The sequence below is a fragment of the Leptonotus elevatus genome, chromosome 16 (assembly GCF_054856555.1).
Source record: "Leptonotus elevatus isolate MCC_2025b chromosome 16, RoL_Lele_1.0, whole genome shotgun sequence".
In the NCBI taxonomy this organism is placed as follows: Eukaryota; Metazoa; Chordata; class Actinopteri; order Syngnathiformes; family Syngnathidae; genus Leptonotus; species Leptonotus elevatus.
Window position 1 is genome coordinate 4,802,238 of NC_141254.1, and position 23,519 is coordinate 4,825,756.

Genomic DNA, 23,519 nt, shown 5'->3' on the forward strand with positions numbered 1-23,519 from the left:
GATGAAAGGTACTGTGAAATCCCACCTTTGTCTGTCAATCGATCAAATGATTACATAAACTGTATACGTAGATTTCGTTTATCCTAAACTGCATCCTCAGTACAATAAATGCATTTCTCCCCCTAAAATGTTGTCTTCAACGTTTTATCGTGTGATTTGCATTCATTGCACTGGACGTGTGTTGATGTTTCACCTGAGCAATGTTCTTGTTGAGCAAGTAGACACCATATTCAAAATGAAACCGCTCTCCTCGGGGATACAAAGGGAATCTGTGAATGACAGGAGAGAGAAAAAAATTAATCAACAAGACTTCAGCAACTTTTCAGCTTTTTATTTTTTTTATTTTCTGCAAGACAAGCTGACACCTTCAGACAAATACTTGCAAGCCAACTAAGCATTGGCAATTTTACTTTTGCTATTACAAAATACTGTATAACTCTTTGACATTTTACAATGTAAGCCAATTTCACTGCATTACAGGATTGTTGCCTGTTTGTATTGCTTGCTAATTTTTATTATCATCAAAAAGAATGTTGATCTTTGCAAATAATGAATGTTGAAAGTTTCAGTTCATGTAGCCAGCAGCGTTTATGATAGAGAACCTTTGCAGATGTTTGAAGAAGCTGGCTCTGCAACTATGCGACCTCCACATTAACACTACCCCAATATCCTGTTAAACTGTAAAATCAAACTGAAGGTGGAAGAGTCCAAACAACCTGATCATTCAGACCATTTCCAACAAATAGAAGCTTTCCTATCTATATAGTGGGGAAATCCCATTGGTGCCAGCCAGATGGACTACGCTGAACCTGAACAATATGCTGACATTCATAGTTGGAAAATTGCCGTTGTTACCAGGAATTGTCATCCTTTTCTGTTATTACCTGCATATATCTGATTATAATGGGTCAGATAATGCTGACACAAGTTTGCATGTTTGCACCAAAACACTTTTGAAGACCTTCAATTATCTCCACAAGGCATACATTTGTCCAATCTAAACTCTGAGACCAAATGTTTCACCTTAACCTTGGCAGTAACCCAAATCTAATCAAACCCATAACCTTTCAAACCCCATAAGAACTGTACTTTCAGCTTTGTAGCAATGAAAGAATAATGCTTGCACTCAGTGGTTCTTAATCTGGGCTCGATCAAACCCTAGGCGTTCGGTGAGTCAGTCTCAGGGGTTCGGTGAAGGTTGATTGGTGATGACACGCCACGCTTGGCCATCCTCAGCTGCAGGTGATCACGGGACATGGCTTGGCCTCTCTTTGCTGCAGGGAATTTGGTGCGCTCAGTAGTCGACCTGTGACTTTTGTTATAGTAGGTCATGTGATTTCTTGACTATTTTAATCCCTTCATACTAACTATGTCGAGCAAAAGCAGAACGTGATCGAATGAATATGTGCAATGTGAATTCACATGCATAACAGATTGATTGGTATGGTGTTCCACAGGTTTCAATTCTGGCGCCTCTGCTGTTTTCATTGTACCTGTTGGTCCTGGGTTCGACCTTAAGAAAACAGCGGTGGATGTTTTAAAGTGCTCTATAAACATAGAGTTGAGTGATGAGAGTCAGCGTCCTGACTGCTGATTTGTAATAAGTTCAGCAATTCGAGTCTTACAAAATTACTTATCTAGCAAAACTGAAAGAACACTTCCTTAAGGGTTATTACACCATTGTATAGAAGCTCTTTAACACCAAAAACCTTTACTGAAAAAATATTATTATTTATTTATAATTATAAAATTAAATTGTCCAAATTGTGCAATTTCAGTCTCTCAACAGTAAGTATTGTCAGATTTCTGTAGTCCTTCGTCAGAGTAGACTGAATATATTTTATATGTAATAAAAAACATATATTTTTACTATGGAAAACAATGACCTAACCAGTGACTGAATTAGTTTCAAAAAGGTTGATGAGTGCAACATCAATTCATCTCATTGTTATTGCTGAATGATGTTTGGTTGGTTTTTATTACTAAAAAACACTAAAGGAACAATAATAATTGGTTAAACAGTAATGGGGGGGTGCTTTTGTAATACACTTTAATGCAAAATAAATTTGCATCCCTTTATTCGATGAATTGATGGAATCTATAGAATAATCGATTCTAAAAATAATCTATAGTGACAGCCCTATTAATTATGAGAGGGAGTAGTGTGGCGGTGATGTGGCTAACAGTCATTGTTGCCTTACCATTTTTCAATCACAAGGTACATTTTTGTGTGAAATCATGAAGCCCTGCAAGATGCAACAGTTTGACACAAAGGCGTTATTCACACGTTAGCAGACGTGTGAGTGAGCATGTGTGATGTGTGTCTATATTGTATGTCTCCATATAAGCGGGCACTGTAAGCCTCGTTTTCTGTGTGTTTGTGTCTTCCCCCCAGGCTTCAGGTCCTTTTGTTAATCCTGTGAGAGCAAACTGAGGCTCTTTACCCCTTTTACTATAACCTGCGGCAGGAGGATTGTATAGAAAATAAGTAGGACTTCACTGGACTCTTCTGTCTGCCATGAGATCGCGCTCATGGCAGTTTAAAGTTGCATACCTAGCAAAGATTCAGATGTTCCTGCCGCCTGATAACTCTTGACATAACTTTTCAGGGATTGCCACTTAAGTTTGTCAGACCGTTTCAAGGCCTGCCTGGACACTTCAGGCTACATTTACAGTATAATGTAAGAGCCAAAAGGTTATAGAGCAGAGCTCTATATTAGTGTTAGCTAACAGTTTTATCAGCAGTCCTGTGCACAAATAGGTGGTCATTTGAACATTTGTTCGAGTGGGCGTGGCAAATTAAAAATCCAATCATAATTTGCCGACCCGGATCAAATGGTGTGATGTCATTGGAAGCTGTGTTTTGTTTTTTGATTTTTTTTTTTACATGCAAGTGCACTTTTGACAGTTAGCTACGGACTTAAACCAATATTTTATTTTGAAAAGTGATCGGATTCTCTCTGTTGACGGACTCTTAACGCAAGTCAAGATGCTAATTATCTCAGTCGCGTAGCGCTGATGCTAATCGACAAGTTAGCAAAATGAGTAAGAAACAGACATATTTGGAAAGTTTCTTCTCAACGGCAAAAAGGCCCAGTGAAGAGACAACACAGGAGCCTATGACCAAGAAGAAAAAGAAAGGCGCATGGACTTAAAGCTATAAGTGATTCTCACGCATGATGGCCCGCTCTGCGGCGAGCGACTCTTAATTTAGTGTTATAGTGAATGAGTTACTCATGGACTTTTGTTCTGTGGTGCCTTATGTTGGCGCATTTAAGGAGGGTGCTGCTAATATAGTTACATAAAAATGTGGCTTCACATTTATTGTTATATCTACAAAGTAATCCAGTTTTTGTGTTACTCGTATCATTCATAAGCATTACCATAGTGAACTCCCCATATTAAAGCGTTGTTGTTACCCTTGTTATGGTGTTTGTGCTGCTAGTACAGGTACATAAAAATACAGTGGATTTGAATGTTGTTGTTGTAGCCTTTTATTAATCAGCCGCCAAACAGCCAAGCAACCTCCCCCCCAACTGGGTTGATGGTTCGCAAAGGTTGTGAAAAAGGCTGGGGACCACTGCACTAAATGTTAGCGTAGCTCTTGCGCGGCGCTAACTGGTATAAATGGAGCAATTAGGGAGCGTGTAATCCACTAAGCACGCGCAGATGGGGAAATTCAGTGCTAACTGCGCTGTCAACCGGATTGCGCCGGGAGTTTTTGCGCGTTCGTAAATTAGGTCATTTGCATGCCTGTGAGGGGGGAGGAGGGGGGGTGTAATGTTTTGCTTTCTAAGTAGAGGAGTTAATACTCCTTGCACAATCTCTGACAACGAGAACGCCACTGCCACCTACTGTAGTGCCAGAGTCCCACAGTAAAGGATGGCTGTGAGCAATCGATCATTTGCATGAGGCACAACCACTACTAGTAAGTAAATAATTTGAACCAGAGTGACAAGGGGATGTTAACTGTGTTGCAATTCTTATTGCTTTGTGTATTTTGGACAAATTAGAAGAATGTAAAAGTAAAATAACAACACTTGGAAACTGTCATAAATGAAAAAAAGCATAATCTCCCAGTTCAATAAAACTAACATGTTGATACTGTGAAAGCTGTGAAATTAAAAGATGTTTCAGTTTTAACTCAGCCATACATTTAGCCAGGACCCCATGCAGAAGGTCATGTCTCAGCACTAGGAAATAGCTAACAGAGAGAGAAAAACACTACACAACAGGCATTCTTAACTCATTTGCTCCCAAAAACGTATAAATATTTTCTATTTTATATATTACTATGCTCCCAAAGACTTATTTATAGGTTTCTTATGTTTTTTATGCTAGAGCATACAGAAGGCTTTGATGCAGCCTCTGAACTGAAGAAAATGCTTGAAGCAATTGTAGTTATTACAAACACGGCCAGTAGGTGGCAGCAGAGTATAAGAGATCAACCAGAGCCATGTTGCAAAAAGGCGTTTTTCCCCAGTGTGTAAACAGATTTGTGAATAATGATGAAACTTAGCTATATTCTAATGCTAATTGCTGCAAAAGGGAAACCGATACAAATATACTTTTTTTCCTGATGAAAGAAGAGACTCTAATCTTTCTTTTGGTTGGTTCCATGTTGTTATAGCAATAGAACAGAATATTCTGTGGGCCTTGCAAAATCAGTCAAAGTCCAGTAAAACAGCCAGAAGCGAATGGGGTTGCTTCAGTGAAAATGGCTGCGAGTGAATGAGTTAGTATCACTACCCCACCAAGAGATAGGTTATGCTTTCAGATGAAGATGCATGAAAGGAAAACAAAGTCACTTCCAAGACACGTAGAAAATACATGATCACACAACGGCTCTGTCATAGCTAGGTGATTAATGACTGCTGTCCACTGTGTCTAAAATCGCACTAGAAAGACTCCGGTTCACCAGACACCAGGAATTCCACCCTGGGACATCCAGTTCAGTCAACTATAATATTACACACCAGTGGGGAGTGAGGAAGGAAGTGTGAGGGTGAAGACACAGCGGAAGCACTAGCATAGACATATGCAACTTGGATGGAAGCACACGATTGTGATGATCAGGTCCAACAGATATCTACCAAGAAACATGAGTGAAAAGGTGCAAAGCTATGTAACAATCAGAATCATTGAACGCAAACCGTACAGTTGTTACATGTATGGGAGAAATGAAAGGGAAAGCACAGAGCGGAAATGGAAGACCTTTAATCACTTGGCCAGTGGCAGCTGCGTACACTGAAGCTGTCCTCTACATTAAACACTGTTAAATTAATTACATTTCTGGAGGAATATTCTGGGGGGCGAACAGTGTGATGTTTATCCGAAGGATTGAGTGTAAAATAAACATAAAACACTGAAAATTATGTTGCTCTAATGTGCACTTGCAGCTGGTATGTCTGTTTTATTGTTATTTTTAGATGTGGACGAGCTCAACATGTCCACCTGAATATGACAAGAATCAGCACACCGACTCAATCAAGCTGCCTAAAAGACCGTATTCAAATTCCGCATACAATGGGAAAGGACAAATAAAAACAAATTTCAAGTAAAGAGTATAGCTGTACTGTTTTGCCTCTTCTAAAATACTGGTGACAAACCCACTTCTAATCAAGCCTTCAACGCTATCTCACCAGACATTTTATGTACACAGATATATATCGTTACTGTCCTGTGAAAAACACTTATTCCCTTTTATTTATTGATTTATTACATTTTTGGGATGTCTGCATTCAGTTTCATCCCATAAATGTAAAGAAAATGACAAAAATGGACATAAGTGTGTTCCCTCGTTTCTCGTGGGTTCATCTTTCGCGGCCTCGCAGATTTTTTTCAGCATGCATTATTATTATTTTTTTTTACAGCTTTCTTTTTTTTTCATTTTTCTTTTTTTTACAGTGTATGCACACTGCCGTCCGTCGCCATTGTCAGACTGCTCAGCGCGCCGCCTGCCACCCTCCCAATGGTGCACGCAGACCCGCGCTGGGGCCACAACGCTCGAGTGGAGTTTCTGGGGCACCATCACGATGCAGTCCCGCTGTCAAAATGGGTTTACGTGTCCTGCCTCAAATCTTCATCATTAAATTTAAGATTGTCTGTCCCGAACCATGCAGTTGTGCCCGTTGACGGCTAAGCGCGTCATGCGTCCACTCGAGTGGAGTTTCAAGGACACCGCGGCGTTGCAAAATGGATTTACGTGTCCTGCCTCGTATCTTCATCATTAAAATTAAGAGATAAAGGGCCGACAAACGACGGATTTTTACCCGGGATGGGAACCACCGCCGGCGGGGTAACTTTTTGAAACTCCTCTATGTCCTGGAGGTCTTTGGCCGGCCGTATCTCCCCAGTCCTACATCCTACCAGAGACATACGGGTAATCGTACTAGTGTTAGTCTGAAAAAAAAAAGTGATCTTGAACATCCCTACTCAACTTGAACTTTGTGAAGGCATTCTATGTACATTTGAAAATCTCTATTTTAAATATCATTTGTAATGTATTTTCTAAATATATTTCAAAAGATGTCAAGCTTTGGGGAAACACCATGTATTTTGTCTTGTACCATTTTGAAGCAGGAAATGTATTTTGTCATTTTACAAGAACCCAGAAAGAGAAGGGCCAAATTCATATTAGCACATTGTGCCATTATGCAGCTTTGATAAATAGTATGTAATATAGCAGTTGTAGTTGTGTGGGTGCAAACCACCAGAATTTGTCATCTCTATTTCCCCTCTGTTAGGAGAAAGGCTGTAAAGAAGGAGATAACTATACGGGTGGGTGGTCAAACTTGGCTTCACTTAGGTTGCTGAAAATACTGTGGGAAGACTGGTTCCTGGCTGACCTGCTATCGTGTATACAAAGACTGAGCTCGCCACATGTCAGCTTGCCTGCTTAAGAATTCCCAATGACTATTTTCAACATTATAAAACTACAATTGCAACGTAAAATGAGACCAAGCCAGTGTATACATACTCTAGTTTTAATCGTCGCATGCTTTTGAGATTTCAGGTGTTTTTAATGTGTAATTTTAAACAAGACAGAGGTAATCATCTAAGCCTGCTTATGGCAGTGGTTAGTATATAAATCACAGTGAGCTGTAATTTTCAATATCTGAGAAATGATTACAGTAACCATCTGTCAGTGAAAGCTCTTTTAATGGCCGTTGGTGCACTTGAGACTCCAGTATAACCGTTTTGCCATTTTGATCTTTATTGTTTAAAGTGTCTCCTGAGTGTGGTTGCTGCTTGCTCTGTCATACTAAGTTTTCATCCCAGTTCTTAAGAATATCCAGGGGTATCCTGACCCCAGCTTCTACAACAGTGTTCAAACTTGCTCTATTCCTTTGGTTGTTTACTTTTATATTTTACATACAATCTCTTACAAAGGACATGCACTTTTTTTTCACAATTTAAAACAGTTCCCAGGCATGTTAACTCATTCCCTCCCAGGCATTTTCACTGAAGCAACCCCGTTCGCTCCCAGCTGGTTTACTGGATTTTGACTGATTTTGCAAGGTCCACAGAATATTGTGTTGTATTGCTCTAAAAACACAGAACCTACCAAAAGAAAGATTAGAGTCTATTCTTTCATCAGGAAAAAAAGTTTTTTTGTATCGGTTTCCATTTTGCAGCAATTAGCATTAGAATATAGCTAAGTTTCATCATTATTCACAAACCTGTTGAAAACACTGGTTAAAAGAGCTTATTCCAACATGGTTCTGGTTGATCTCTTATACTCTGCTGCCACCTGCTGTCCATCTTTTGTAATAAGTACCATTGCTTTAAGCATTCTCTTTAGTTCAGAGGCTACATCAAAGCCTTCTGTATGCTCTAGCATTAAAAAAAAATAACATTTAAAAAACATAAATACGTCTTTAGCATGTTAATATTTACAATAGAGCAAATGAGTTAGCTAAACACAGAAACACTAACTACAAAAAAAATTGTCTGATGTGTTTTGCATACTAATTTATCTCATCTCAGAATGTGAATGGGTGTTTTGTTCTTTGTTTTAACATCATGTCTAAAGCATGTGATCGTCCTTTTCATGTCAGGAGCTGTATCAAAGCCTTCTGTATGCTCTAGCATAAAAAACTTTTATTTTTATTTTTATGTAAAAATACGTTTTTGGGAGTGCAGGACAAAGTACTAAAAAACATATTTATAAGTGTTTGCGTTTGAATGAGTTATTCTATTCTTCAGTCAAAATTTATTTACATCCACTTTATATGCTTTACATGAAATGATTCAGTTTTGGGGTTGTGGTTCTGTCTCATGGAGTTCACCCGCTGTGCTACTGGGCCAATGGACTTTCATTACCATGACGACTAGTGTTGGAGCAAAACTGTTGCGACTAGGCGAGTGGTGCATGTTCTCAAACAGCCCAGAGTCTGAAGACAAAGATGAGTAGGAAAAGAGCACTGAAAGACAGGCCTTTTCAATTGTTAAAGCAGCACTTCAACACCAATTATGTAATGTAATGAAAAGTAATTTACAGTACTATCAAGCGATCTTTTTTTTTTAAACTAATTAATCCCTCACGTTTCCATAATTAATCACGATTAATCTCATTTTTCTACTTCTATTATTTTCTACCAAGCTTGTAACAGATATATTTACACCGTAAAATATTGGAAATAATGTAAATTCATCATTTTGAATGTGCTGTGCAAATGGTGCCTCTAAGAGACATGAAACTGTTGAAGCCCTGGAACAATCACTGCTTTTCTTTGAGTTCACAAATTCTGCTCGTTGGCCTCCTACCACTATTATTCATTCATACAATAAACCTGACTGAGCCTACCTCAACAGTGTGGATTTGTGTTTCATCAAAGTGGTAATATGCGCATTCATACAATTTCACTTCACATTAAATACATTTTTTTATATTTATCTAATTTTAAATGATTACCTTTATACTTGAGGCTAGATCTAAGCGCTGTCTGCGCTTGCTATTGAAATGGCTGGCCACTGTTCTCAAACACCGGACATCTGGATCGCATCTTTCCAGATCACCCCCAAGCTTTATCTGGGCTCTACACTTGAATGAAAAATGTGGGCGCAACATGTCGTTAGGGTCCACTAACTTCAGAAGATCAGTCCGAGTGCCAGAGAGTCAATTTTCACATCTCTTTTTCATACAATGAAAGAGTTTTTCAAACAGTGGCCTGCTTCAAAATACCGGAGGACAATAGAATTGGGTTCAAGCCTTGCCTTGACTAACAAAGTTTTGACAAAGACATGATTGTATTTGAAGGCAGTGTAAAATTATTCCCCAAAAGGGAATAAACTAATTTCTACTACTTTCACCAGTACTTTAACTTTAACCCAACAACTCTTTTGAAGAGAGCATTTGAAGTAGGCTATGTTAATGTTGACCACAGTCAAACTGAAAACGAATTCATGGCCCCAAACTCCTTTTGTCTGTCAAGAATGTCATTATTTCCCAGTGATAAGCAAGGAAGAAAGGGGGACAAGGAAAATGGCGCTGACTTGTCTCTGGACATGAGCAGGTGAAAGGCGGAGCCAATTTAACACTGTGGAGGTGATCTATAACTCTAGGCGATCAACTGTGAAATAACACCTTCTCTACACACTATTTAACTCTGAAAAAAACCTCGCAAATTTGTGAGTTTATAAATTGGCAAATTTGTGAGTTTATAAAGTAACAAATTTAAGTGGCAAATTTGCGAGACAAAAAACTAGAATTACCCGTAGCGTAGCTATAGTCTAATATGAGGATTCGTTGGTGGTTATTGGGACACTGTTCATGAAATGAAAAAGCATGATGGAGACTGATTCATTCTTAATTTAAACTTTACTTGTCATACACGGCAGCTAGAGCGAAAACACTTCCTGATACCCTCAGCTGACTAACACTAACCAATCAGAAGCTAGCATACTTTAGGTAAATGCTAGTGAATGACAGAGAGCAGCAGATTCGACACATCAACTTAGCTACCGTACTTGTACAAATTTTTTTTTTTATAGAAATATACAAGTAAATATACATTTTAACAAATTAACTTAAATGCTTGACCCTCAGGGTGTGGACCTTCGCAAAGCGAGGCGTCTGTCGCTGGTCGTACCCAACACTTATCTGCTAAAGCAATTACTATCTCCTTATTTGAAAACCCGACAGAGAAGTATTGGCACAAATATCCAAGTAGTACGCTACATGAATTTTTCGTAAGTTTCTGAGGTTTTTTTCTCACAAATTTGCCACTTTATAAACTCGCAATTTTTACAATTTTTATCTCGCAAATTTTCGAGTTTTTTCTTGGAATATTGTCCCCACCCTAAAACATTTTTTTTTATATGTGTGATGCAGAAATCTTAAATAACAAAAATCTAATAATTGGGTCCTTATTGAGAACGTGACTGCAATAAACTGACTGCTTGCTAATCCTGCCACACTTTGAGAACCCAATCGCATGTCACCTCACTTATCTCAATTGACTGCCTCTTTCCGACACTTTAATCACCTGCTTTTTTTCTCTCTCTTTTTTTGCATTGTTAGAGCTGGCTAGGTGCTTTCCGTCTGGCCACACATCATTTTGTAGTGTGAGCACGCCCCGCTAGGGCCCCTGGGGTCATAAACGCGCACAGGGGGGGGGGGGGGGGGCAGTGGGGGCGTGGAACTTTCCTGTAGCATTGACCCCACTCATGCACACCAAATGGCACTCATGGATTGTTGTGTCTGTCAAGCAGACAGCCTAAAGGTTTATTTTTTATGCTGGATCCTTGTGTGAATATCCTGTATGGAGGAACTAGAAGTGCATATAGTGAAGCGAGGGAGGTCACATGGGAGTTTAAAACAACTGATCCTCTCCAGCTGTTGTCATGACCTAATCACACACACACTGCAATGGCCATTCAATCATTGAGTCTGATAATGTCTCACTTTTTCCTCACACACTTACTCCCAACTGTTTGCCTTATTATGGATGACAAATGTGGATGTACAAGTGTCAGCGCTTATCTACAAGCTAATATACCTTGTTGTAGGAAAGGTTGTGTGAATTCACAGTAATGTAGTGTTAATGTTTACTGGGAAAAAATAAATAAATACTTTCGTAACTAATGTTTAAAACAGGGACACAAGCGTGCAATTAAAATTGACAAGAATTTAAAAAATACATGTATTGTTTAGAAGCATGTTGTAATAAACAAAAGGGTTCATTCATGCAAGGAGAAATCTTACTCGTAAATTGTAAATGTTAACTTACCGAAATTTAAATAAGTCAGTGCCAGTACACATAAGATAAAGTGCAGACACATAAAAATATGACTCCAAGAGGGTATAAAACAGCTGTTGCCTTGATGCATGGTTACTAGATCAAAACATCTATAAACAATAATTTAAATAAGCTACAAGTTATGTGCACGAACACAACATTTTATGACTACAGTAACAATCCTGGCAAAGTCCCAGGAAAGACACACACACACAAAAAAACCTGAAGTATTATATTCTTCTTGTCAACAACTGTGTGACAGTTTTGGGAATAAAGTGGCACACTAAAAAAATTGCACTCATCCAACGTGTATGGTGCAGTTTTCCAGTTTGACTGTAACCAGCGTCTCTAATTAGACAATTAAACAACAACAAAAAAACTGTTAGTGTAGTTGATCGACCAAATAGTAATTTTTCAAAAAGTAACGACTCTTGTGTAGCCCAATATAGCGTAGTAAGAGTGGTGTTTCTTCTTCACACATCTACTCAAGTAAAAGTAAAAAGTATTGTGTGGTATAACTACTCTTAGAAATAAGTTTTTATCAAAAAGTCACTCAAGTTAATGTAACGGAGTAAATGTAACTCGTTACTACCCACCTCAGGCATTAAGTAACATCCTGAGAACTGTTGGCTAAACAACATTGTTTTGGTATTAAGAAAGAATGACTAGGATTTATTTAGGTATTTTTGTTATGTTATGCCCTCTGGTAAAAATTAGACATACTGTAATCTTAACTGATGGTTCGATTGCTCTGTTGACTGTTTATCTGTAATAAGCGGCCGTATTAAGTATATGCCAGACTCATAGTGAAATTAATTTACAGGTAATAGATTAGTGGTTAGGAAAATCGGTTTCAAATTGCAAGTCAATGAGCACTCACGGACATCTTTGGTCAAATATGCTTTAGAATAAATGTTTGTGATTTGAGGTAAAACAAATGGTGACTGAAGTGGTCATCTTTTATAAAATGTATTGTTTATACATTGTCTACTTACTCTCTTTCCTTCTCAGTAAGTCTGTCAGTGATGGTGTCCTTAATGGAGGAGCGTGAACCCTTGTGGATGACTGGATACCGAAGCGGGATTTGCAGGAAGCATGAGATCATCAGGACCAAGTGTGCCGTATAGCCCAGGGCAACTGCCACGCTCCCATCATCCTTTGCTGCAGAAAAAAAAGAAAAGATAATCCAACACTCTATTTTGGTGGGTAGTATCAAGAAATCAAAGATCCAACTTCTATTGGGCAACATATTGTACATATCAAATGTCAAAAGTTTAATGCAGTCTGTATTTTACCATATCCAAAATTTCTAAAAGAATAGTCATCACTGTCTGATTTGAAACAAAAACGCCACCAGCGTGTTAAATAAATAAATAAATCAATCAATCAAATAAAGCAGGCACAACTAAAGTGGCCAGTAGAATGAGGGTTTGCATAGCTTGTTTTGTAATCTAAAAATAAATTGCTTTGCTTTCATTAACAGCAACAGGCAAAAAAAAAGAAGAAGAAAAAGGCTCGTTTGAGTGCTTTTGGGGGATGGTTAACAAAAAGTGTAATATTGCGTCAGCTAGCATACAATTATTCAGGGGCAAACCCTAAGGATGCAATGAGAGACTGACTGACCTCGTCATGAGATGAGTTGACAATAAAGCTTGGTTGAACGTTAGGAAGTGATGTGCCTTCATGCAGAAGCACTTTGACAGCCAGCAGGATTAAGGACTTTGAGTGACCCTGACCTGGGTTCTAACGTAGAACATCCACCCCTGTAGGCCAGTAAAAAGTGGCTAACAGTTCTGTACTTGATGTGGCTTTTTCTGGGGCAGACCTCACACACAGAGCAGGGGGTCAAGAGGTCAAATGGAGTTTAAAGGCATCTTTATGCATGCCTGCATTTTGCAAGAAGTCTACAAGGCATATAGTCTCAAACACAAACTTAAAATTGGGGCTGGACATTTGACTAAATTTATTTGATAAATTAATCACTGAATCATTGTCTGAAGAATATTTAACTCATTCACTCCCAGCCATTTTCACTGAAGCAACCCCCTTCACTCTCGGCTGTTTTACTGGACTTTGACTGATTTTGCAAGGCCCACAGAATATTCTGTTCTATTGCTATAAAAACATGGAACCTACCAAAAGAAAGATTAGAGACTCTTCTTTCATCGGGAAAAAAAAAGATATATGTATCTGTTTCCGTTTAGCAACACTTAGCATTAGAATATAGCTAAGCATTTTGCAACATGGCCCTGATTGATCTCTTATACTCTGCTGTCACCTGCTGGCCGCTTTTTGTAATAACTACCATTGCTTTAAGCGACCTCTTCAGGTCAGAGCACCCAAAAAAACGAATAATACAAAAAACATATAAATAGGTTTTTGTGACATGGCAATATTTAAAATAGACCATTTTTATACGTTTTGGGGATCAAATTAGTTAACTCATTCACTCCCAGCCATTTTCACTAAAACAATCCCCTTCACTCCTGGCTGTTTTACTGGATTTTGACTGATTTTGCAAGGCCCACATAATATTCTGTTCCTTTGCTATAAAAACATTAAACCTACCAAAAGAAAGATTAAAGTCTCTTCTTTCATCAAGAAAAAAAAGGATATTCCGTTTTGCAGCAATTAGCATTACAATATAGCTAGTTTTTTAGTAATTGAGGGTTTTTTCAAAATTGTCCTGGTTCATTTCCTATGCTCTTCTGCCACCTGCTGGCCATTTGTGTAATAACTACCATTTATTTAACCATTCTTTGCAGTTGAGAGGTTGCATCAAAACCTTCTGTATGCTCTAGCAAAAAAAATAAAAACCCCATTAAAACGTCTAAATACGTCTTTGGGGCACGTAAACATTTAAAATAGAACATATTTATTTGTTTTGGGAGAGCAAATTAGTTAATGAATGTTCTGAAGTTCTGTTTCAATGCAAGTGCCATTTTGAACAGTATAACATGTTAGCCTTATCACCAATCAATTCCACAATCCACATCATCAACAAGATTTTTTAATCCATTATTTGATTATGAAACCGATACATGGATTTGTCTGGCGTGGTGAAACCTAATGTGGTACCACACATCTCACACAACAGCAGTCAAGGGGATATCAGGAAGAAAGCAAAGCTAATGGTGAGTCAGCCATTCAGTGCTCGCCGCACACTGCATCACGTCCAGGCCACGCCTTTTGTAAAGATGATGCAGAAGAAAGCCCGCAAACAGCTGAAGACAAGCAGACTAAGGACATAGATTACTGGAACCATGTGGTCTGATGAGACCAAGCTACTGTAAACTTGCGCGTTTCATATACACACCTTTGAGATGACTACCGCCTTGCTAAAGAAACTGATTTTAAAAGTGATTGGCCAGCTCCATAATGTTGTCATGGAGTAATGGAAGAGGAATGCAGTGGTGAACACCATGTCCAAATTTTGTTTTAAACAATTTTCACTGCGGGGTGTACTTAGGATCCCCCCCAACCCACCCCAGCAATTTGGTGTGTTGCGCTATTTCCAGGAGACTGTAAATTGAAACCGTTAAACCAGCTATGTAGAAACAGCTATATGGCCAAATCAGCTCTTTGCTTGTTACACCATAAGATCCTATCAATTGTTGGTAACGGAAAATTATTGAATTATCTAAAATTACACTACGATTTGAGCTACCACGAATGTCCCAGCGATGTGTGTGGTCATCCTTGGTCAGTGAAATGACCAAGAGCGTGGTGGTCACTCTGTCAGAGCTCCAACTTTTCTCTGTGGTAAGAGAAGAACCTTCCAGAAGGTCAAACAACTAAACCTGTAAGGTAGAGAGGCCACACAGAAGCCAATCATTCGGAAAAGGCACACACACAGCAGCCCACCTGTAGTTTGCCCAAAGGAAACTGAAGGACTCAGACAATGTGAGACAAAATACTCTCTTCTCAAGGACTGAAATCCTTGGCGTGAATGCCAGATGTAAAGTTTGGAGGAAAACAGACACTCCTCATCACCAGTACCGTCCTTAAAGTCAATCATGGGCGTGGCATCATGAGATTGTCATTATAGGGTTTTGTGTGAATAATTTTGAGGGGGGAAAAAAGAGAAGAACTCTTTTTAGTTTTAGAATAAAAAAAAAATGTGAAAAAGTGAACATTTACCGAGTTTATAAAAAACTTGTTTGAAAAATAATTCTTACTTTTGTGATCAAAAGCACCGATTTGAATCTCAATTACCCTGGGATTACACTGCTTGCGTGTGCATTGCGTCTCCGCTCCGTCTTGACTGCGTGCTCCGGACATGTCAATTTTATGGACAAAACTCACCGGCTGCGCACAGCTGCGGTCCGGCAACTCCGTCGCCGACAACTTGCCGCCGTGTCTCGCATGATCGTGCGCGATAATGTGGCATTAAAAAACGACAAAACACACAGAAAGTGTGCTCAACAGAGAAGCAGAAAGAGAGGTGGACTTCCAATTGAATTTACCGTCCACTCCCACAGCTACTACTATGACGTTTCTTGCAGCATCAATTTTTATGTTGTCTAAATAAAAAGGATGTGCCGTGTCATATATAATCCACCTCCATTATAAATCTCTCCTCGTCCATGTTCGCTGCGGTGAATTAAGCGTTAAGCATTATGACATTTTGCTGACATGATTGCAAAATAGGATCTGGCGGGTATTTTATTTTGAGAAGTAATTGGAATTTTTTATTTTGAAAGTGTGTCAGTCTTCCTGTCCCGTTCGATGTGTTCTGTGCTAGTTTGCCATTTGACGGAAGCCGACGCAAAAATAGAAAATAGTTGTATCCGTGCGACGGGCTCCGGCACGACGCAGCTGGTCTGCAGTCGATCAGCAGCGCACACGCAGCCGGTGTCATTTGAACAAGCTGATAGAATGGAAACGAATTGGCTGCACCCACGAAGAGGAGCGGAGACGCAATGCGCACGCATGCGGTGTAATCCCGGGGTTAGGCTGTTTTGGCAATAGTTTTCAAATAAACAAAAATTATAGCAATTTTTGATCAATCTATAACAGTTTCACACTTTATTTTACCATTTATTTTTATTTTACCATTTATTTTTATTTTACCATTTATTTTTATTTTACCATTTATTTTAAGTGTGAAATAGAAAAAAAATACTACCGATGTAAGCTCGACTTATTTCCGATCAAACGACGCCCGCTTCTGGTTTACGTCACGCCCACTTCCGGTTTAGTCCACACCCCCTCCGAATACAGATACAGATAATTTTGATGGTTGAACAGATACAGATAGTGGAATACTCGCTCATCCCTATGGTTATGTCTATTCGAATAGATTTTTTTTTTACTTTGGTAGTTTATCTTTTGTCAACCATAACCTTTTATTCCAGACTTTAAAGCCTCTATTGCAGAGAAGAGGCAGAGTGTTTATAATCCAGTCTCCAGCTCAGCCTGTAATGCACATTACTGCCACCTGCAGACATTCATACTTCATAGTCAACCCCCCACCCTACCCCACCCCGATTTTCCCATGGTAGGATACATTTACACATATTAAAACTGCATATCAATAGTTTGACTTTTTTTTTCTATGTTCTTCAAACATCAATGCCTGTAGCAAAGTCACTCAAAATTGCTACATCTTGAATAATGTTGCGTCCATATTATATATCTACATTAAAGGCAGCATGGTAGCCAAGATAAAATATTTGTTCAGCATGCCTTGCTGCAGCTCATCCAAGTAAAACCATGAAACACATGCTGGTAGATAATAAATTACCTTGAAAGTCTTCAGAATTTGGCAGCTTCACTCCGCAGATAACATAATCTGACTGAGTTGCCTGTGGAATTAAATAACAATTTCATTTTTAAAACAATTACCAGGCATGCAGTATTTCAAGTATTAAATAACAATGATTTTCCCTCACACTAAAGGTATGGAACAATATATGATGTTACAGTAATTGGGGGAAAAAAATGTCAAGGGTGCAACGTGTAACAGTGTGAGCTGTTTTCTTTCTGTAATTTGACAATAATAATTCAATATGACAAATTATTGAACAACGGCTTTGCACTCACCACATCGATGGGATAAATGTAGGAAAGCTCAGAGAGAAGCTGGCGGCAGCGAAACGTAAGCTGGGCATTGAACTTCAGGAACTGTTCTCTGGGGAGATATAAACCGAAACAGGGGCAACACAATGAGTGATTGCTTAACAGATCACCTTCAAACTAATACATTTTGTGGTAACGCTGCATTTGCTTGATTTTGACGTTAATTAGAAATCAGATGATTTGGAAAAAAAATTATTTTAAAAAATGGCTCCAAACTATAACTCGATTATTACAATAGTTGTCCATTCATTTGATAATCGATTACTTGTCAATCAATCGATTAATTTTTGATAGGGAAAGACCGATTATCGGTGCCGATATTCAGCATCTTGACAAATATCGGTATCGATATGAATAAAATAGATGAAAAAAAAAGAAAACTTGATCTGCAATCTGTCTTAAGTGGGATTTCAGAGAAATTATAATCCATTTCTTGATATGATAATTGGTATCGAACCATCGAATGTACTAGAATGTGGTCCAAGCGGGGTCTGAACCCAGGTCCTCCGTTGTGGAAGGCAATAGCTCTAACCACTGACCTAACTTGACTTGTTCAAAATCATGGCTAACGGCGTATTTATATTGAAAAGTGTCATCTGATGCTGAAAGCTGGTTACTGGACAATGCACTTTACCAAGTGTGCTACTGAACAATATCAGAGAGCTGGCAATGATGATAAATTTAATGTAATTAATTAATTTTATTCATACCAAGGTCAAACTTTTTATTTGGTGGATGGATATATTCTGGCTAGACATGACACAAAGTTGCAAAAGACAAATATTACATATCCCCGACAATAGCTGAAATTTTGGAGGTGCATCATTCTAAAAAGATCCTGGTATCTTATCATTTCACTCTTTTTAACGTGCGGCTGCTTTGCAGTCAAAAGAGGAGACAGATTAGAGTGTAATGGTTTCATCTCAAATCACTCAAAATGTCCAACGGTCTTTGCCTTATCTAATCATTTAAGCCAAGATGCATGCCCTTCACAAATCATTGTCCATGAACATGCAACCATGTTGCCCGCGTACATGCTTGTAAAGTCTGAGCTTTCAAGTCTTCATCTGCCGCTAGGAGGGAGTTTGTTCAAAAACCTAACATGGAATTACGATATTGAGAAAGCTTTTGTGTTTGACAGCAGCAAAAATAAAAAATACCGTAGATATGCAAAGTCCTTGTCTAAGCGACCCTCAGATAACACCTGCAATATACTGTATGTATGGTACAAATATAATGTTTTTGATCAGTATGACAAACACATTTTTGTTTCTATATCCAGTGAGTCGTGTGGGCAGGGAAGCTAGTAAATTAGTTTCTCTAACCATTCACCTCTTAAAACAATAATACTAAATAAAGAAATAAAGAAATTAGCCACACATTTGTTAAAATTAAAGGACATTCAATTTTAGCCCTTATTGACATCTTAACTATTAGGGGTGTTAAAAAACATCAATTTGGCAATATATCACGATATTACAGCGCACAATTCTCGCATCGATTCAAAATGCAGCTGAATCGATTTTTAAAGCTCAATTTTTGATGGAAATATTCAACAAAATATCTTAATTAGAATTAGGGTTCACATTTTAAGCATGGAAGAATGATATATTAATGTAACATTAAGCCTTAAAATTTGATTTCAATGCCGTTTAAACATGAAACAGATTGCATCCTGTTTGTTAAATACAGTGGATCACAGTTATAAGCCTGAAGTAGATTTTCATACAAATCTTACAGTGTACATGTACAAGTTTACTGATTAGTATTTTCTAAATGTGAGTTTAAAAAAAGCGCAATAATTGACTTATAGATTCGTATCGGGATTAATCGGTATCAAATCAAATCATGACCTTTGAATCGTGATACAGATCGAATCGCAAGCTACTAGGCAATTCCCATCCCTATTAACTATAGTTTTAAAAAGACAACCTGTTTTTGCAGTGGACAAAACAACACACCCAATGAATTCCAGTGTGATGTAGTAAGAACAATCTATAATGGCATATTTATTTGGAAGTAAAAATGCACTGGCAAGAGGAGACTCGGACACAATGCCATGTGTGCAATTTTCTTTGCAAATCTTTAACAGACATTTAAATTTGATGATAAATTTAATCTAATTAACATCATGTACTATAGGTCCAAGGAATTGATATTAGGCAGATGTGCTAGTGTTGATGTTAATTTCATGTTTTCTGGCCTTGAGGAGGCTTTGGTTTACCATCTGTGACTTCTCAGACGGATAAAACCGTATCCAGAGCAAACAGCCGCCGCACAAGGACCCCGAGGCCAATTCAAACAATAATTTTTTTTTTTAACAACATGCAAACTCTGAATTGAGAACAAATATGAAGTGCCAAATGTGAAAACACCTCCTTGTTTATTTAGCAGTTGCATTTGGTGCATGATGCATGCTGTAATCTCAGTCACTAAGCAACGCATTGAGCAACATCCTTCAGTATGCCCATATTAAAATGATGGGTAAAATATGAATTCCAAAGTGTCTTCTGTGCTGAAATATATATATATATATATATATATATATATATATATATATATATATATATATATATATATATATATATATATATATATATATATATATATATATATATAAAAAAGGGAAATTACAAGTTCACACATACCTCTTGGCTGTACATTCCTTATGAAGCATGGTTAAGGATTCCTTCTCTGCCTTCAGACTTTCATGTTGAGTAGAATACACTTCCGCTAAGAGATAATATAAAGAGGGGGGGGGGGGGGGGGCTTTTAATGAGTGCATGTTGTGTTACGTCTTGGTACATCTGAACAACCAGGTAGTGTTTAATTAGTTGTACTCGAGATCAAATAAGTTTTCATTGTAAACAAATCCATTTCCATCTGGCAACAGACAAACCAGACTACATGCAACGTGCAAATAAAAAGTCAGAGAGAAAGCTGTATATTTTGATGAGACACCTGCTGTCGTTGCTTCTTCACAATGACAAGGAAGGTTTAATAAGTCTCCATTGTCGTGTCAATGGCTTGGCAAAGTTTTATGAATCATTCCTCGTAAAGATTCTATGCTTCAGACTTATTTGGTAGTTACCTTGATATCCTAATTAAGTTTGGACAGACCACCTGATGTCAGGTTGTATACCTGATATGGATGTCATCATCTGTCTCACTTACAAACTTGGTACCTACCATGCTGTTTTGGTAATGTCACGTAATGTTTTTCTTTACATCATAACAGTGAGACACTGATGCAACTTTCTCTTCTTTGAGCATACGAGGGAACATTCTTGTTATAACCTTTTTTCCCGACACTTAGGCTGTTTTCCATAAGCCTTAGGATATGCAGATCATTTGGGTACAACGGCGTATTAAGGCCATGTATATATATATATATATATATATTTTTTTTTTCAGAGGGGGGGAATATTTCTCGTAAATTTCTGAGTTTTTTTCACACAAATTTGCCACTTTATAAACTCGGAAATTTGCCACTTTATAAACTCGCAAGTTTGCACGTTTTTTTTTCTCGCAAATTAGCCACTTAATGAAATGGCAAATTTGCCACTTTATAAAGTGGCAAATTTGCGAGTTTTTCCTCAGAATATGTACATACACGTGGCCCTAATACGCCGTTGTATTAAGTTAATTATTTCCTTAACTTGACTGAGCAACAATATTGCATGGGCATTTCTCTTTACAATTTGACATCACAGTATATTTCAACGAGCTAGCTTCTAAACTGAAAGCACACCAAGGTGTTTGTTAGTTTATCATTTCATATTTACAAATTTTGCATACTGCTTCATTGCTTTAAGTTTATTTATTTATTTATTCACATTGTGGTATTTATTTATAATGATTGATGTAGTTAGTTGAAGTAATCAACTCAGAACTTGGAAGTGTACAGAACACTTCCATATAGAGTGTAGTGCAGTAGTTGCACGGTTCAAACTTCAAAATGCAAAATGAACTACAATGATTACAGTTTTAATAACACGGTCATTTCATTGCTCATGCAGTGAGCTAAGAGTATCTTACATGGATCTGAGCTTGAGCAATAATATTGTAAAGCAGAACCAGACTTCTACCACAAAACTAGCACCCAGGGCCATTCTGCTCTACATTGAGCTAAAAGTCCCGCAGGAACAGAGGTGTGGGGGGGGGGGGGCGTTCTTCTTCAAAGAGACAAAGATCAGACAGGCCATATCTCTTATTGCACTGTTGCTTTCATGTAATTCCCAGCACTGCCAATCTCTTCTTCCATCTAGTCACCAACCTTACTGGCACGGAAAGATAAAATACAGCAATATACGTGCAGTTCTCTTTAAGAACTGGATATGTGTAATTTGTATTATTATTTTTTTAAATCCTGGTATTTAGAACCCAAACTTTACTGTGAATATATAATGAAAAAAAGCTGTGCCAGCTGCTGTTATCATTATCGTGACAATAAATCAATCAGGAAGCCCACTAAAATCTCTTTAATAAGAACAACTTCAGGTCCCACGTTGCTTTGCTAGATTTCACAGTGTGAACAACTGTACTGCAGTGTTGTGCAATGTGGCCTGAACTCTGCGACCTCTGTAATAGGCAAGGTGTAGTGGCACATATGCTGCTGCCTTCCATGCTGATGTCATGGATAATATTCCCGGTACGTACCTGCAACTGAAGCAACCCGTGCATCCACCATAAAAACAGTCCCAAACATATCATATGCATGACCCACTGTGGAAAACCCTGATGGAATAAGCCGAAAAATCCCAAAATCTTCAGTCTACCATACTTAAGCCCCAGTTTCTCAAAGAGCTGAGTATTATGAGCTGTTATGTCTTCTCAGGACATTTTGGAACGTTTTTCCAAAGTGTTTTGCAGTGGAGTTCCATTCGACTTCCACCCTGTACTAATCTGAGATCAAAACCTCTGGCTAAATCCAAAAAAGAAAATTAGTTAGCCAAATTAAAAAGTAATTACAAAAACTGGCCATTAAAAAAGACACACACTTTTTTTTTTTATACAACAAACAAGTTCAAGAGTTATGTGGAGCATTTTAAGATCATGAGACCACACTGAGTGAGAATTTTTTTTTTATACCAAATTCCACCAATCGTAATGGCAGTAAGACAGGAATCCTCCATCCATCTATCCATTCATCCATCCATCCATTTTCTTAACCACTTATTAACTCCTGCCATTTTCACTGAAGCAACCCCCTTCGCTCCCAGCTGTTTTACTGGATTTTGACTGATTTTGCAAGGCCCACAGAATATTGTGTTCTATTGCTACTAAACATGGAACCTACCAAAAGAAAGATTAGTCTCTTCTTTCATCAGGAAAAAGAGTTTATCTTTCTATCTGTTTCCGTTTTGCTGCAATTAGCATTAGACTATAGCTTCATCATTATTCACAAACATGTTCAAAACACCGGTGAAAAGAGCTTGTTGCAACATGGCCTTGGTTGATTGCTTATACTCTGCTGCCACCTGCTGGCCGTTTTTTGTAATAACTACCATTGCTTTAAGCGACATCTTCAGATCAGAAGCTGCATCAAAGCCTTTTGTATGCTCTAGCATTAAAAAAAACTTTTAAAAAACGTTTAATTATGTTTTTTGGGACCACTGCAATATTTAAAATATAATTTTTTTTATCTGTTTTGGGGAGAAAATGAGTTAATGAGTGTAAATACTTTGGCCTCAGTAAGGACCTGCTGTAAAAAGCAAATATGTGCCACCGAGCTACTGATAGAATGGTATAAAATGTGAATAAAAAAATATTTTCTTAACTTTTACATTTTTTTTTAATGCATATCATTGCTTCCCAAAACTGTAACGAAACCTTGAAAAACAACACAACTGACATTTATTGGCCAGGAGCTCTGACTGTGATCCAGAGCATAAGAATATCTAGTGTTAGCAATCATAATAAACGCCATTCAGGGCCTGATTTATGTTGTCTTCTAAAGCTGAAAGAAAGGAAATGAGAGGAGTGTGACCCCAACAAACTCACCATTCAGGAAGGAGGCGTGAAAGCCTTGCATTTAAAATTTACATCTGTGGAAAGGAGGGAATGATTCTCTCTCGCCTAAGCTTTCTTTTATGAATTGTGTGCAAAATATGCAGGAGACCTCATACTCGCGCACAAGTCTGGAAGTCAAGGAAATTAACAGAAGTCTGTTCTACCAAGTGGATTAGCAGGCAC

General features: G+C 38.0%; 1 protein-coding gene across 2 annotated transcripts in view; it reads right to left on the reverse strand.

Moving 5' to 3' along the window:
- The window catches only part of uvrag (UV radiation resistance associated gene), a 91,534-nt gene that overhangs the window by 39,544 nt on the left and 28,471 nt on the right, over positions 1 to 23,519 (reverse strand). For both annotated transcript variants that reach the window (XM_086057866.1, XM_086057865.1), the window contains exons 9-13: positions 19,973 to 20,057; positions 17,289 to 17,376; positions 16,990 to 17,050; positions 12,239 to 12,404; positions 194 to 269 (exon numbers count right to left, since the gene is read on the reverse strand). In XM_086057866.1, coding sequence (XP_085913992.1) covers positions 194 to 269; positions 12,239 to 12,404; positions 16,990 to 17,050; positions 17,289 to 17,376; positions 19,973 to 20,057 — 476 coding nt within the window. The remainder of the gene's footprint in view (positions 1 to 193; positions 270 to 12,238; positions 12,405 to 16,989; positions 17,051 to 17,288; positions 17,377 to 19,972; positions 20,058 to 23,519) is intronic.